The 14763-nt window shown below is 47.6% G+C and overlaps 1 protein-coding gene across 3 annotated transcripts in view; it reads right to left on the reverse strand.

The window, feature by feature from the left end:
- Positions 1-214: 214 nt before the first annotated feature.
- DYM (dymeclin) overlaps positions 215-14763 on the reverse strand; it is a 149315-nt gene continuing 134766 nt past the window's right edge. For all 3 annotated transcript variants that reach the window (XM_042862320.1, XM_042862322.1, XM_042862321.1), the window contains one exon: positions 215-1402. In XM_042862320.1, the coding sequence (XP_042718254.1) occupies positions 1253-1402 (150 nt within the window). In that variant the 3' untranslated portion in view covers positions 215-1252. The remainder of the gene's footprint in view (positions 1403-14763) is intronic.

Genomic DNA, 14763 nt, shown 5'->3' on the forward strand with positions numbered 1-14763 from the left:
CACCTCCAATGCTCCTGTCATGCTCTTGTTGTGTATGTCTCTCTGTAAGTTATACTTAAATACATATGGAATGCTTTTAATATTTTTTTTTAAGTCACTGCTTCGTTTGTGTAGGACCCAAACAGACTCCCACCTTGAAATGAACAGATAAATGGAGCAACTCCAGCACCTCCTTCAGAAAAAAAAAAATGAAGAAAGCAATGACAAAATGAAAAAAGGTGCAAGGAATTTTTTATTTAGAGCCACTCAGGACTGCCTGGAAGTCAATGCATCCCCTCGTGCAGAACATGCTGGAGCAGGAGCTGCCAGGGACCTCCCTTGTATATCCCCACTGTGTGAAATGGGAGGTTCCCTGGAGACCAGGTCAACCCATGTCTCTCATCCAGTTGCAGAGCCAGGGACATCGGGAAAGAGCACTTGAACACAACAGAAGGAAGCATTCTACATTCAGATCAATTAATACTTCTGCCATAAACCTTTAACAGCCAACAGGGGATTTCAACACAGAACTTGGCCAGGGATCCCCACCCCACACCGTCACACATTTTTACAGGACATCGCTCTATTTTACAATCTTACCACTATTTTCTTTGGAGATATTTTTTTTTTTTTTTCCCCACACTTTCAGTTTCCAGCAACAACCTTTGCACAGAAGATCTGTGAAGGACTGGCTCTGCAAGCTGGTGCTCCTAGCCCCTCTGTGTGCCAGCCAAACGCAAAGACTCGCTCCAGAAAACCCTCCCACAAACATTTTGACATCTAAATCAAGTGCTTTGAGTCTGCCTGGGAGCTAACTGGATTAACATGCTCCTTGGGTGGCACCAGAGGAGGGACAGCAGCCATGCCAGTGACACTGAAACAAAGGGCTGGGAATGAGAGTGTGGGGTTGGGCAACGAGTGACCCACAGCAGAACCCAACGGACCAGAAGCTTGACCCAAAGAAATGAAAATCCAAATGCTGCCCAAATCCAAGTTCTCAGCCTCTTTCCTCACTTAAAAGAGCAATCAGCGGTGTTGGCAGTAACTTCATACCCCATGTGTAAGGCCTCGTGTTCATCAGACAAGCTCTGGTTACAGGACAGTAAATACAAGGCTGCATACATGTTCCTCGCCCCAGGTGTCGGTGTGTGACAGCCAGAAACACAGCTGTGGGCCGGAGATGGGCAGCGAGGGCTGGGTCAGAGGGTGTGCACTGGAAGGGGTCATGGATTCACGTGGTGCAGTTTTGGTTTCAGTTTTGGTCTGACCTCTTTCAGCCAGAGTCCATGGTGAAGAGCTGGATGTCGCGTGGGTTCCAGTAGAGTGCCACGGCCGCGTTGTACACCAGGGACCAGACGTAGGGGATGAAGAACTCCTCGGGCTGCTCCTCCTCCACGTACTTGAACTTCAGCTCAGGGAACTTCTGCAAGAGAAAGGAAAGGCTGTCTGCAACCATGCAGCCCAAAAAACACAGAGCAAAGGAGAAAATAAAGGAAGGAACCGAACCACCGGAGCTGAAGGAGAATATTTACCATGAGGCATAAAGAGATCATTTATAATTTCTTGGAACTGAATGCCACACAGGCACACTGTGCTCAGCCCTTCTCCTGATGCTCACGTTTGGTCTCTGCTAACAAAACTGGGTGCATCCTTTAGGTGACAAAGGAGTCCTACACAAAAATGTCATTGAATGCTCTCCAACTGGACTGCACCACGCATCAGTTCATCCCACTGGTCCTGTGCACGCACCTTAATGTCCGTGCATGCAGACAGCTCCCCTTCCTGACAACACAAGCAATATCCTTTCCACAAGACTTTAAGGAAAGAGCTTCCACAGTTATCACACATCAGATGTGTCAGTCTGTCCCAATTGGAAAGCGATGCTGCAGCCCCAGCTCCCCCAGTTTTCTCTGGTTTGTTGCCTCCCAAAGGCCTGCACACACAGAGGTGGCTCCTTGCAAAGCCCTCCAAGATCCCTGACCTCAACTCACCCCACCAAGCCCACTGACCACATCCCCAGGTGCCACATCTCCATGGTTCCCAAACGCCTTCAGGGATGGGGACTTCACCACTCCCAGGGCATCCCGTGCCAGCATCTCACCAGCCTTTCAGAGAAAGAATTCCTTGCAATATCCAACCTGAGATTGCTGAGCTTATTTTAGCACGCACTGCTCAATCATCCACTCTGCTTCTGAACGTTGCCCACACCAAGAGCCTCAGACAAAGCCACACTGCAATGCTCCTGGGGGTAAGATAAAGCATACCTGTTTCATTATTTATTTGGCTGTGGCTGAGACTAAAAGACTAAAACTCCATGGCACAACACGACCAGAACAAGCACAGCAATGGACAGAAAGCCTCTGCTCATGAATAATGGAGGGATGCCCCATCAGCTTTCTGAGCAGCTTTGTGCTGGGGGATCTTCTGTCTGGAACAGCTCCTTTGAAGGGGTACTACTTGGCCACTTGGCTTTCGTGTTTGTTTATCTAACTCTGTGTTCTTGGGAATCTCAAAAACATGGAAACGTCTCCACTCTCCCTGTGTGGCTGCTGTTATTACAGCAGTTTGGTGCAGATCCCAAACACAGAGGGACACCAAAGCTGCTATCTGCACTGAGCTGCACCTGTTGCACCCCATGGTCTCCAGAGGTTTCTCCCAACCCCCTCAATTCTGCTCCATGGGGAAGGCAGCTCTACAGAAAGCTTCTTTATAGGATCACAGCATACCCTGAGCTGGAAGGGACCCATCATCAAGTCCAGCCCCTGGCTTCACTCAACCAAAGGTTGGGTGACAACATGCCACCCATCATCTTGCTAAGGACATCAGCGTCACTTTGCAGAGTGCTGCATGCCAATGGGAGGGCTTGGCTCTGGACACTGTGTGGCTGTCACCCCTGGTGAGGCCTTCAGAGCACAGTAGGAGCTCATCCTTCCAACAGCGAAGGAGGGAGGAAGCACTCTTTGTTTCCAGCACTCCTTCCTCTGTTGAAGGACCCGAGGCTGTTCAAAGACAGCAGTGTCAGTGACTGCTGCATCCAGCTCCTGGTGAGCTCAGACCTCGAAGGCGTATCAGTAGCTGTCATTTCCTATGCCAGACATGAAGTCTGTGGTACAGCAGCCCTCCCACAGTCCTTCTGTGCACCATTTTCTACCATCTGTGTCCGCAGGTTGTGTTTGCCCAGCTTTCTAACCCACCACATCACCGTGCTCCCCCACTTTCAGGTATTCCTGCTCCCACACTCACCCCCAGCTCTCAGTTTCCCATCTCCTGGTCTTCCCTCTTCCCCAGCCCCATTCCTCTGTCTTCACAGCCTCTCTTCAGTGTATCTCCATTTTGCATTTGCCCATGTTTACTTTTTCTTCTTCATCAGCCTCGTGTTTCATTGCCATTCCCCATCTCAGCCCTTCTCAGCTCCCAGTGCCCAGCCTACCACCCCCTCCCACCATCCCAGCCCTCTCAAGATGCCATGATTTGTGCACCTAGGGACACAGTGGGGATGACTTAGGGTTGGACTTGAGGATCTTAGAGGTCTTTTCCAACCTTAATGGTTCTATGATTCTTTGGGCAGGTTAAGCCTCAATCCAAATCTCATGGACATCTATTTTATAAATGATACTCTGCTCTGCTTATATCCTCACTGTAACCTTCCCCACTTCCCTCCTGATGCTTCCTGGCTTGTGGTCAGTGCAGACAGGAACACGCTCAGCTCAGTGTTGCTTCAGCAAAACGAATGGTGAAACCTCATGGTGAAACCACTGCGACGTTTCCCAGCAGAGCAGAGCCCTTGCACCGCTGTCACTCCTCACCCCAGCAGTGGCTGCATGCAGCTGTCCTTCTGGGATGGAGGGGAAAAAGTGATTGAAGATGCAGATGTAAAGAAAGGAACGTTTTTTTACCTTCAGGACCACAGATTACAGCAACTAGGTTTTGTAGATACCCATGACACCAATCTGGGACCACTCTGAACTCAGAATCGCTCAGCTCTCACTATATTGTGAGTCCTCCGCACGAAACAAATCAGGCAGAATTCCAGTTTTCAAGCAAGAACAATCAGCCATTGATTGTATTATTAAGTTTTCCTTCAGCCTGATCAGTGTTGTCATCTACTGCGCTTGTATACCACAGCAATTTAATGATCAATTTCAGATTAAAGGCTGTACCTCTGCAATCAGTCTGGCTCTCCCACACTCGCCACATGCCTTGAGCAGCTTTATCTCAAGAATGGAGACAAGGATAATGGAGTGTAGACAAGGACAGTGGGAAGGCAGATGAGGCTAAGAAGAATGCAGACCAGGATAGTGAGGTTTTTAAGGAGAGAGATACATGAAGTGACACTAGTCAAGACCTTGCTCTACAGACTGGTGACCCTGCCCACGTCAGGAGGATTGAAACTAGATGATCTTTGAGGTCCTTTTCAACCCAGGCCATTTTACGATTCTATGACACTAAATCCATGTTTTAGGAGAGCTGTGAGACAACAAGGTCATGGGAGGCTCAGAGCACTTCCAGGGAGGATTTTATCATCAAGGATCACTGCTAACAAAACTCTCCAAGTGGCAAGCCAAAGCTGCTTTGCTGTTATCGTGTACAACTTGATCAAGCTGGATATGAGGAAAAATGACTTCTCAGGAAGAGCAGTGGTGCAGTGGCATAGCTGCCCAGGGCAAGGGTGGGGTCCCCAAACCTGGAGGTGATCAAGAACCGTGGAGATGTGGCACTTGGGAATGTGAGCAGCGGGCACGGGGGGATGACGTGGGGCTTGGGGATCTTCTCCAACCTTAATGATTCTATGATTTAATTCTGGAAGGATGTCTGTTCCTTACCTGGTGACACCCAAAGGAACCTGATCTGCAGCACGTTCTGACAAGAAGGACCACACCATAGTCTCTTAAATGGCAGTCCTAATAGCAGGGGAGAAGTCTGGGCATGGAAACATCACAGCCCCACCGCTCAGCTGGACATCAGCCACGGTGCTGAGAGATGCACGCGTTCCTTGCCACCTTTGTCCTTGCCAATGTTTCTGAGCCGAGTGCCTGAAACCAGCGGGTCCAGCAGAACACTGCCTGCATTTCTACCCAGCCATTACCAGAGGAGTGCCAACCCTGGGCACTTTGAACCCTATCAACCCAAGGCATCGAGCGTCAGAGCTGGAGGGAACGTCCCAGTTGGATCTGTGTCATTTACACACAGACAGCACATCTCGGCTCCGGTCAATCCGCCCACCGCAGAGCCCTATCGTGTTTGCTGCTGGCAGACAAAGCAGAAGTCAGATTTCGTGGTCAGGACAAACGAGACAGCTGAGAGCACTGCAGACAGCCTGCGCCGTCAATCACGCGATTCGATGAAAAACCACAGGAAGTCCAACCAGCAGATGCAGTGCTGAACTGCAGTGACTCCGCCACCACAAAAAGCTCAACACCTTTTTTCTCTTTCTTCTTCTTTTCTGCAGTTAACGATGATGAAGATAGCATCAGGGCCAGGCAACAGCAGCTGGCACGGCTCCATGCAGCTCCGAGGCATTCGAATGGAGTCGTGCATTAACACAAAATAAACCCCTTCACTAATGAACCATCCCAGGGCTGTACCAGGGGTGACCTCTGGTCGGATACCATCAGCAGATGGAGCTGCTTCAAGAGAGGGAATATGTCTCTGCTTGCTCCATGATGTGGATATTGAGCTGGATGGGGAGCTAAGCAAAGCAATGGGGTGGAAAAGCAAGAAATCCAAGAACTGTATGAACACAAGACTGGAGAATCCTCTTCTCCTCATGTGCTTGCTTACGATTTGTGCTTGCTTACTCATTTGTGAGCTGGTGTTTTCAGAAGCATGTCAGTGGTTTAGAAGAAAAGCACCATTTCCAAAGGAGCCTTGCACATTTGAGAGTCAAATCTGTATTCATTTTCAGTGAATCCAAAGCTTCAAAGTCTGTCTGAAAATGGATTTGTGTGTGTTTGATAATCTTAGCAGCAGCCCTGCTTGGCAGCCCAAGGACGTGCTGGGAAATGAATACAGCAGCACTGCCTGCAGCATCAGCAGAACTGGACCTTATCAACAATATCCATAAATTAAAAAAAAAAAAAAGAGAGATACTGATGGAATGGATTTTTGCAATTATTTAATTATTGCAGGGACACATAATCATCTTTTTTTTTTTTTTTCTTCCTGTTTTTCTTTGCATTACACTGCTTCTCTTTGACTTAAGAAAGAAAATCAACGTGGAGTTGGTGAAATACCTGCATACCTGCTTGCTATCTTTGCCTCTATCTCAGGGCTGAGGCACAGACAGCCCTGCAGAAGGTTACAGTGGGGAGACAAAGGAAGCAAACAGGAAATGTGCCAGACTGAGCAAGAGCCGCACATCTCGCTCAGCAGAGCTGGGGAAGGAATAGGTGTGAACAAGGAGAGGAAAGCAATGGCTCAGAGCATGTCGGGAGGTGACGAGAAGGAAAGAGAAAACTCAAGATGGCAAAAGAGGCTCAAGAAATCCACGCACAGGCTAAATACCCACCGTTTAGTAAATCTCACGAGGTGAAGCGAAAAATGACTTTTTTTCCCAGGGCGTTTCTGAAACTACAGCAGCATGAAGACAAATGCTCAGTCTGAGGGGAGTGAGTGCACCCTCAGTTTGCAAATGACACCAAGCTGAGGGGAAGTGTTGTTCTGCCTGAGGGTAGGCAGGCCATGCAGAAGGACCTGGACTGCTGACTGATGGGCTGAGGCCGACGGGATGAGCTTCAGCAAAACCAAGTGCCGGGTCCTGCACTTTGGTCACAACAGCCCCATGCATCACTACAGGCATGGGGCCAAGAGGCTGAAAGGCTGCACAGAGGAGAAAAGCCTGGGGGTGCTGGTCAGCTCTTGGCTGAACGTGGGCCAGCAGTGTGCCTGGGCGGCCGAGAAGGCCAACGGCATCCCGGCTGTATCAGAAATACCCTCAGCTGCTCTCCACAGTACTGTGCTCCAGGGTCTCAATGTCTTTCCTGCAGCAAGGGGCCCCACACTGCACACAGCACTGAGTTGCAGCCTCACCCGAGCTGAGCACAGGGGATGGTCACCTCCCTGCCCTCCTGGCTGCACTGTTTCTGGCCCTTCTCCTCTGCACAGCCTTCCAGCCTCTCTGCCCCACACTTGTGGGTGGGGTTGTTGTGAGCGAAGTGCAGGACTTGGCCTTGTTGAAGCTCATCCCAATGGCCTGACCACCCTTTGGAGAAGAAAGGCAGAAGCCTTCCACTGAGGGCAGAGCTGAAGAAGGCCAAGCATCCTGCTGGAGGTCTTCCAGCTATCAAGAGAAGCCTGCTGGACAAAGCCAGCAGAGAATAACAACTCGTGTATCTGGGTTACAAAGTCTGTTTTGATCTCTATAGAAAAACTACAGGTCTCTATTCCCATGATCAAACCTTTTATGAACCAAAAATAACACCAGAATTACCAACCAGTATTCCAGTTGTCATGACAGAGACAACCATCTCGTAATTATATTCTGTAAAGCAATCACATGCTTTTAGCCTAATTGGTATAATGTACTGAAGTCTGCAGGTGAATTTTTCCTTCATTGTTCAAGTTTTAAAAGGGTCTGTGAAACATAGGAACAGTGGAAAGTTCGGAGGAAATAATCCTGCTGAATCACAGAATGGCCTGGGTTGAAAAGGACCTCAAAGATTATATAGTTTCAACCCCCATGCCAAAGGCAGGGCCACCAACCACTAGACCAGGCTGCCCAGAGCCACAACCAGCCTGGAATAATGGATATATCTGATATGTGTAGCTGTGTACGGAACGGCACGATGGATCTTCTGCACACAGACTCCAGAGTCAATCACACTTTCAATTAAAAGATGGGTTTGGCACTTGGGGACACAGTCAGTGAGCATGGTGGGGATGGGTTGGGGTTGGACTGGGTGGTCTTGGAGGTCTTTTCCATCCTGAACAATTCTGTGTCTATGAAGAACCCAGTTCTTATGCAAAGAAATGAGCACAGCGTTGGGGTACAGCTCCACCAATGGAGGAAATGATTAAGCTTCAAAAACGTGACCCACATTTCTGAGTTTCATCAAAGCACCAGCAATCAGTGTGCTGCACAAGCGACCTGACCTAGGTGCCCTGTCTGGGCAATGCACACTTTCTGATCCAGCTTTTCAACATGTAAACATTCCCATTTGCACACTCTTCCTCAGGAATCAGGAGGGTTTTTCCTCCCCACCCCTGGGAAAGGAGCAGAACGTTTCTCCTTGTGAAGAACCAGCAGCCATTCATGCAGTCTCCAGCGCTGATTTCCCTCCTGCTGCTTGCCAGGCTCCCAGATGGCACTGAAGCATGCTGACAGCAAAATGCACTGATTTCATACCTAAAGGATTTTCCTTGTGGAAGCGGCCTACAGGAGCTTTCCACTGCCCTACTGCAGTCTTGGGAATGCACAGTTCACACGTGAAGGCAGAAGACCAAGAAGTCACAGTATCATTCTCAGCCATCAGCCTCTCTCAACCCACAGTCACAGCTCCTCTGATGCCCCACGTGTTTGTTTGCTCCTTCAGCTCCTCTCCCAGCACAAGAGGTGGCAGCAGGAGAGCGCAGTGATTCACTTTGCATATTTTCCCAGTGATGAGCTCCCCAGCTATGCTTTCACGGGAAATCACTGCAAAGCTGCAGCATCTTCCAAAATAAGCCACCAAGCCAAGAACGTCATTTTGGACATCTGGGACCGAGTTCCTCTGTTATCACTGTGCTCAGCTTTGGCCTTGTGCACTGGGCAGGGACACGCAGCCCCCAGCCACTCTCCCACCCCCTTCTGATGCATTTGCCTGTTGATGCTGACATTTATGATAGGTCTGCCGGTGCAGAGGGCTCGTTTTATGAGGTTTTGTTTTTACATAATAGCAACCATAGAGCTGACGTCCCTCCCAACCAAACATCCTTTCCCCAGTGCACACTGTGAGTGCTGGTAGGGGAGAGGCTCAAAGGAAGAGCTCCTTTTGCTTTAGGGCATTTCAATCAGAGAGAGCCAGAGCTGTAAATATTTCAAAATGTCAATTACTCCAGACCGGGGGCAGACTCACTGCCACCAGCTGGTAGGTCAACCTCAGTGTATGCTTCTTCCCAAAGGCATTTTCAGGCTGTGACAGCATATTGTGGTCAGCTATTGGAAACGAGCCCTCATCAATGCCAAAAGAAAGCAGTTTGTAGAAGAGAATGATAACTAATGAGCAAGGGTTCAGGTTATTCCATGGTGGAGGACATCTGGGTCTTGCAGCTGGGCAACCACTTGTCATCTGGATGGCTGAGTAAAGTGGGTCAGGAGTTGAGCACGTGCCAAAACGGATCAGCATGTTTAGTGTCATCCTATAGAACTGTACATCCTCCAGGATGCAGCACTTTCCTATGAGATGAAACCTTCCCTATAAGAAAGCAGTACTTTCCTATAGTGAGCCCTTTCTTTTTAAAGCAAACAATCACCTAAATCTGAGAAAGGGCTCAAGTGCTCTCCCACTCCTTTAACAGCACATGAAAATCACTTTGGTTTTTTACTGTTTCACTATGCTTTGAATACAGTATTTCAATATCTCCCTGCCTTCAATGAGCTGAACTGAATTCAGAGCTCCCATTAGCAAAAGATTGTCCTTAAGACACAAAGAAAATAGTTCCAGAGACTCTTCTTTTAACACGTGCTTGTCAATGCCATTGCACCCCTTTGCTATCCACTGTATCTGCCCCTCTCCACTCTGTGCATTCAGGTCCAAGCTGGGTGCCCCAGTGACAGCAATCAGCCTTTGCTGCTCTTCCAGAACCTGGCAAAACCCAATGGGAAAGAGAAGAGGAATTCCAATGTAATTCTGCTGGCCTACTGCACATACACAGTGTGCATTAACAGTGCTGGAAATTCTCTCATCCCACTGTGGTGCTGGCTGCCCTCAATCCACAGGTTGTTTTGCTCCTGGCATGGAGGCATTCCCAGGATCCAGCCTTGGCCTTGGAGCACCCACTCTTCTCAGGACAGCACTACCAGGGCCACTCTGCTCTCTGAGTAAAGAATTTCTCCCTCACATCTAACCTAAATCTCCCCTCTTTAAGTTCAAAGCCATTCTCCTTTGTCCCATCATTATGTACCCGTGTAAAGAAGAGTACAGTGGGTTTATCAGAGTAATGAGTCAGAAAAAGAAACACGGTCAAGATCAGCCTTTATTTGTGAACTCAACAATCACAAACACAACCTAAATCCATGAGGATTCAAGATTTAATGCAACCAACCTCACACTGTAGTACAGCAACCATACAGCCACAGAAAAACTGTGCTGTCCCAAGCCATGCTACTTCCAACAGCAGAGCCCCCTGTAGGGACGTGGATTCTAGAATCAAGAAGGTTGGAAAAGACATCCAAGATCCCCATGTCCAACCTCAACCCACTCCACCATGTCCCTAAACAGAATCACAGCATCGTGAAAGTAGGAGAAGATCTCCAAGATCTCCAAGCCCAACCCCAAGCCACCCAACCATGCCCACATGTTCCCATGTGCCTCATCCCCACAGTTCTGGAACATGTCCATGTACAGGGACCCCCCCTGCTCCATTCCAGCAGCCTGTGCCAATGCATCACTGCTCTTTCAGACTTTCAGACAAGAAATATCTACCCTAATACCCAATCTTAATATAGATATGAGAAATCCCCTGCATAGAAGCAATGCAACTTGTACCAAAGGCTGTGACAAAATTCAGCTCCTTATGAGATGCAGTTGAGGCAGCCATCAGCTGACAAAAGTACATTTCTTCTTTATTCTCACTTCTCAGAGTAGTTGCTGTAAATATTCAAGACATTTCTCTAATTTATGCATTTAATTAGAAGATATCTGCAATATTTCTGCTGTTTACATTTAACTCAACACTGCGGTGAAAGCTGTAATTTGTCTGGGATTTATATTCTGTACTCAAATTTATTTTGATTCCTTGACTTCAACATACACGGAAGTAAGAATGTGTCAAATCATGTAAATGGAAAAGATTATCTTCCATTATCTGCATCATCTGTCAGCCAGGGCAGAAATCTGAGGACTGTTCTTCTCAATCTGTCAAATGTTACAGAAACTTAAATTAAAAGACTCAATCAGAAGAGACAGCTGAACCCTGCAAGTGGGTGAGCAATAGGGGAGGTGGAATTGGGATCTGGCTACATGATTATGTTGTCTCTTCCCCCTGTCTCGTATTCAGTTGTCCGCAGATCTTCAAGTCTTGCAGCTTTCTTGAATAAAATTTTAGAAATTTACTTCCATCACATTATCCTACATGCACATAGGATAGGATATACTCCTTAATCAGGATGACAAGAACGGGTTTAGCACTGAAGAAAACAGCAAGTTGATTTTCCCTAGTGCAATTTTTCCCTTTCTCACTCCCCGTCTGGTGCTGCGGCTCTTCAGCAGGAAACGAACACATATTGGAAATAGCTCCCAAAGAAGGAGAAAAAAAACTGCCAGAGCATTTCAGTGACAGTTCTGTTTGCTTTGACTGAAATTGCAGTATATTTGGGAAAGAAGCATCATGCACATGCAGTGCATTTGGCAGTGGACTTTTTGTTTTCCCCTGCAGGACATGCAACTGAGGGAGGAGGGCTGCACAACACATGCTGAGCAGACTGAGACACGGAGAAAAATGTAACAAAAACACAAAATACATAGGATGGCTTTCTGAAAGAGGACAGAAACATGAGAAACTGCTTGCCCAGCCTCTCACTTCCTCTGTATGTCATACTTCTAACTCCAGTCGCAGCATCTTCAAACCAATGGCTCAGCCAACCACCCAATGTAATGCAGCAACAACAGACAGAAGCTGGTTGCTTTGTGCCCCTGCATGAGCTCATCCTCCCTGCGAAGGAGAAGAACCACCTTATCTCTGTATATACCATGAAAAAAACTCATGGAATATTTACCTCCAAATTGCACAGATAAATCAGTGTCAAAGTCGATGCACTGCACAGTAGATGAAGCGCAGGCAGTGCAGCTCAACAACTCTCACTGAAAAAAGTCTGCAGCTCTGAAAAAAGATTCTGTAGCTCCAGTCACTTCCAGTCCTACTGGATGCAACAAAAGGCTTGGACTGGACTTCAGCTGTGCACGCAGAGATACTTCTCTCTTTGGTTATGCATGCTCTTGTGATGGGGTCTGTGTGTCACCTTCTGATCCTTCTCCTCCCCAAAGTGTGCAGAGCATTCAATATCAGTCCCACATTTCTCAGCATAGTAATGCCTTGTCCTGATGCCCATCAGGAGGGCAGGAAGGACAATATCCCTCACCCAGGTGATAGGAAAATGCCATCGTTTACCTCTCTCTCCTATCTCCCACCCAAAAACACTCCCAGCAGGGCTGAGTCCAGCTCATCCTTGCAACTGTTCCTAAGAACTGTTTAGAACATCTTTTACAGATGAAATTCAGAGCTACCAGCAAGCTTCTGGTTCACGGAAGGAGAAAATTACTGCAATGCACTTCCCCCAAGTCAGGATACAGAAATATCTTTCTGCTCCCTGCAGGATGCCCAAAGAATTGCATATCGCATCTTAAAGATCTACATTTAGAAAGGATGCTAACTATAATATTAGCAAATGCAGAGTAACGAATCCTATGCTCCAATTAATGTTCCTCTTCCCCAAGGTTCTTGTTGCACAGCTCTTTTCCCTATTTTTGTTGTTGTTGTTACTGTGGATTTTAGTCCCAGACAGGAATAAACAGCAGTGCTCAAATGATGCCTCTCCACCTCCTGCTTTGCTCCTGCTCACATTCAAAGGCATTCTTCACTTTACGACATTCATAGTTTCCTGGGTCAGAAAGAATCAAAAAAAGCCAACAAAACCCAACCACCAAACACTACTGACTGCTGTTCCAGGACACTGCTCCATCTCCTACAGCCTCTGCATGTAACTGCACGATTTCTCATCTGTTGCCTTAATGGGAAGCAGTTAATTACAATGCACAAGCTGCCACAGGCAGGGCTGAAACATCCATCAGCTCGGCTACAACTGCAGCTACAGCTCTGCATAGAGTGTGTGGACTGAAACCAGGAGAGTGCCATGTTCACACAGTACCAGGAGAAACACGCTGGGTAACAGGCAGAAAATCACTGTGCTGCTGATTTCCCAGCTCCTAGGATGGTTTAACATCCATTCTATGTTGCTCTTGGTTTGAAGGATTTGCCCGAATCCCTACTAATATACATTTCTCTGCTGTGTAGAGAGGACCTTATCATCATTTCAGTCTGGATGTTAGGAACAATTTATTCTCCCAAGAGCAGTGATGCATTGGCAAAGGCTGCACGGGGGGGGTGATGGAATCCCTGTCCAAAGAGGTGTTTCAGAACCATGGAGATTTGGCACTTGGGGACGTGGCCAGTGGGCATGGTGGTACGAGCTGGGCTTGGGGATCTAGGAGGTCTTTTCCAACTTCGATGATTCTATGATCTGAACGTTTAGTTAGGCCTCAAAGATGGGTTTGGACAACCAAAGTCCAGTCTGAGTGCTGTGTAAGGCTGACCAGCACAGTGCTACTATTGACCATCTCTTCTGCAGCAGTTCTGTAACTCCAGAACAAGGTGATTTCACTCCAGTCTAATTGCTCTGTTTTGCGAAGAAAGCAATTACTCTGGAATGAAATGACTGAACCCAGAATACAGCTTCCAGAAGGCAAATGGAAGAGGTTTTGGGGTGGAGGGGACAGACCGATCCTCCCTGTAAATATCGGTCTCCATGCAGACAGCAGTTGGGAATAGGAGTGTCCTGTGCTAGCCCACACTGCGTCTTCCTCTTGGCCAATGCTCCTCATTCCTGAGCTGCACAATCACTGCTCTGCTCCAGCACCTCCCAGGATACCTCGTGTTGTGCACTGCCCAGTTCTCCTTGACAATCTTTGCTGCTCTGGATTCCACACTAAGGCCCCAGCAAGATGGAAAGGAGGCAATCAAAATACGTGAAATGTTGGGTAAAACAAAAATAAATCAGCTACCATAGTGCTGACGGCCACGAACACCTTACCAGTGCTACTGAAAACCTTGCATGTGATGATTTCCTATATTATATTTGCGTTTAAATTGCTGTGATTAGCTGGTATCCTAAATTAGTCTGTTTCCAGCCACTCATTCCTAAGAATCATCACATCATTAAGGCAGCAAAAGACTTTCAAGATCACCAAGCCCAGACCCAAGCCCATGCCCACAGACCACGTCCCCAAGTGCCACATCTTGTTGGCACTAACAAAAATGAAGATCCTGTGCAAGGGCTGAAGAAAGGAACTCCGTTCAACTGGATCCTGGAAACAGTGGTGGTTTTGGGACTCTGACAGGTTGGCTGGTGTTTCCACATGTAAAGCAAGAGTGCATTTGTGTTGGTGGCCATGGATGCCACTCTTCAGTCCTGACTAAAAAGGAAGGAGAGCTCTGATAGCACTGCAACAATTCTATGTACAGAATCCTTACATGAGAAATGATGAAATGAAATCAAGCTGTACTACTTGCCACTGCTGTCAATAGTACAGCAGCCTCTTCCAGACATAATAATGACCAGTTGTGCACCATGCTTTACCTCTTGGCTTGTTAATTCATAAGCAGGAGGCGACATACATTGATTTTATTAGGACACAACGGAAAGTTACAATAGCCATGTCCCACTGCAATGCATCACTGCAGGGATTCAGGTGATACAGGAACAGCCACTGCATTTAAATCACTTTGCATTTTAAAATCCTGAAAGCGACCTACAGCTTTCAAATGTGACTTTTGAAACTGGCTGAAAACCAGAAGGTTTAAGGGCAACAA

The sequence above is a fragment of the Lagopus leucura genome, unplaced genomic scaffold (genome assembly GCF_019238085.1).
Source record: "Lagopus leucura isolate 7727_CA_CO unplaced genomic scaffold, USGS_WTPT01 Super-Scaffold_650, whole genome shotgun sequence".
NCBI lineage: Eukaryota > Metazoa > Chordata > Aves > Galliformes > Phasianidae > Lagopus > Lagopus leucura.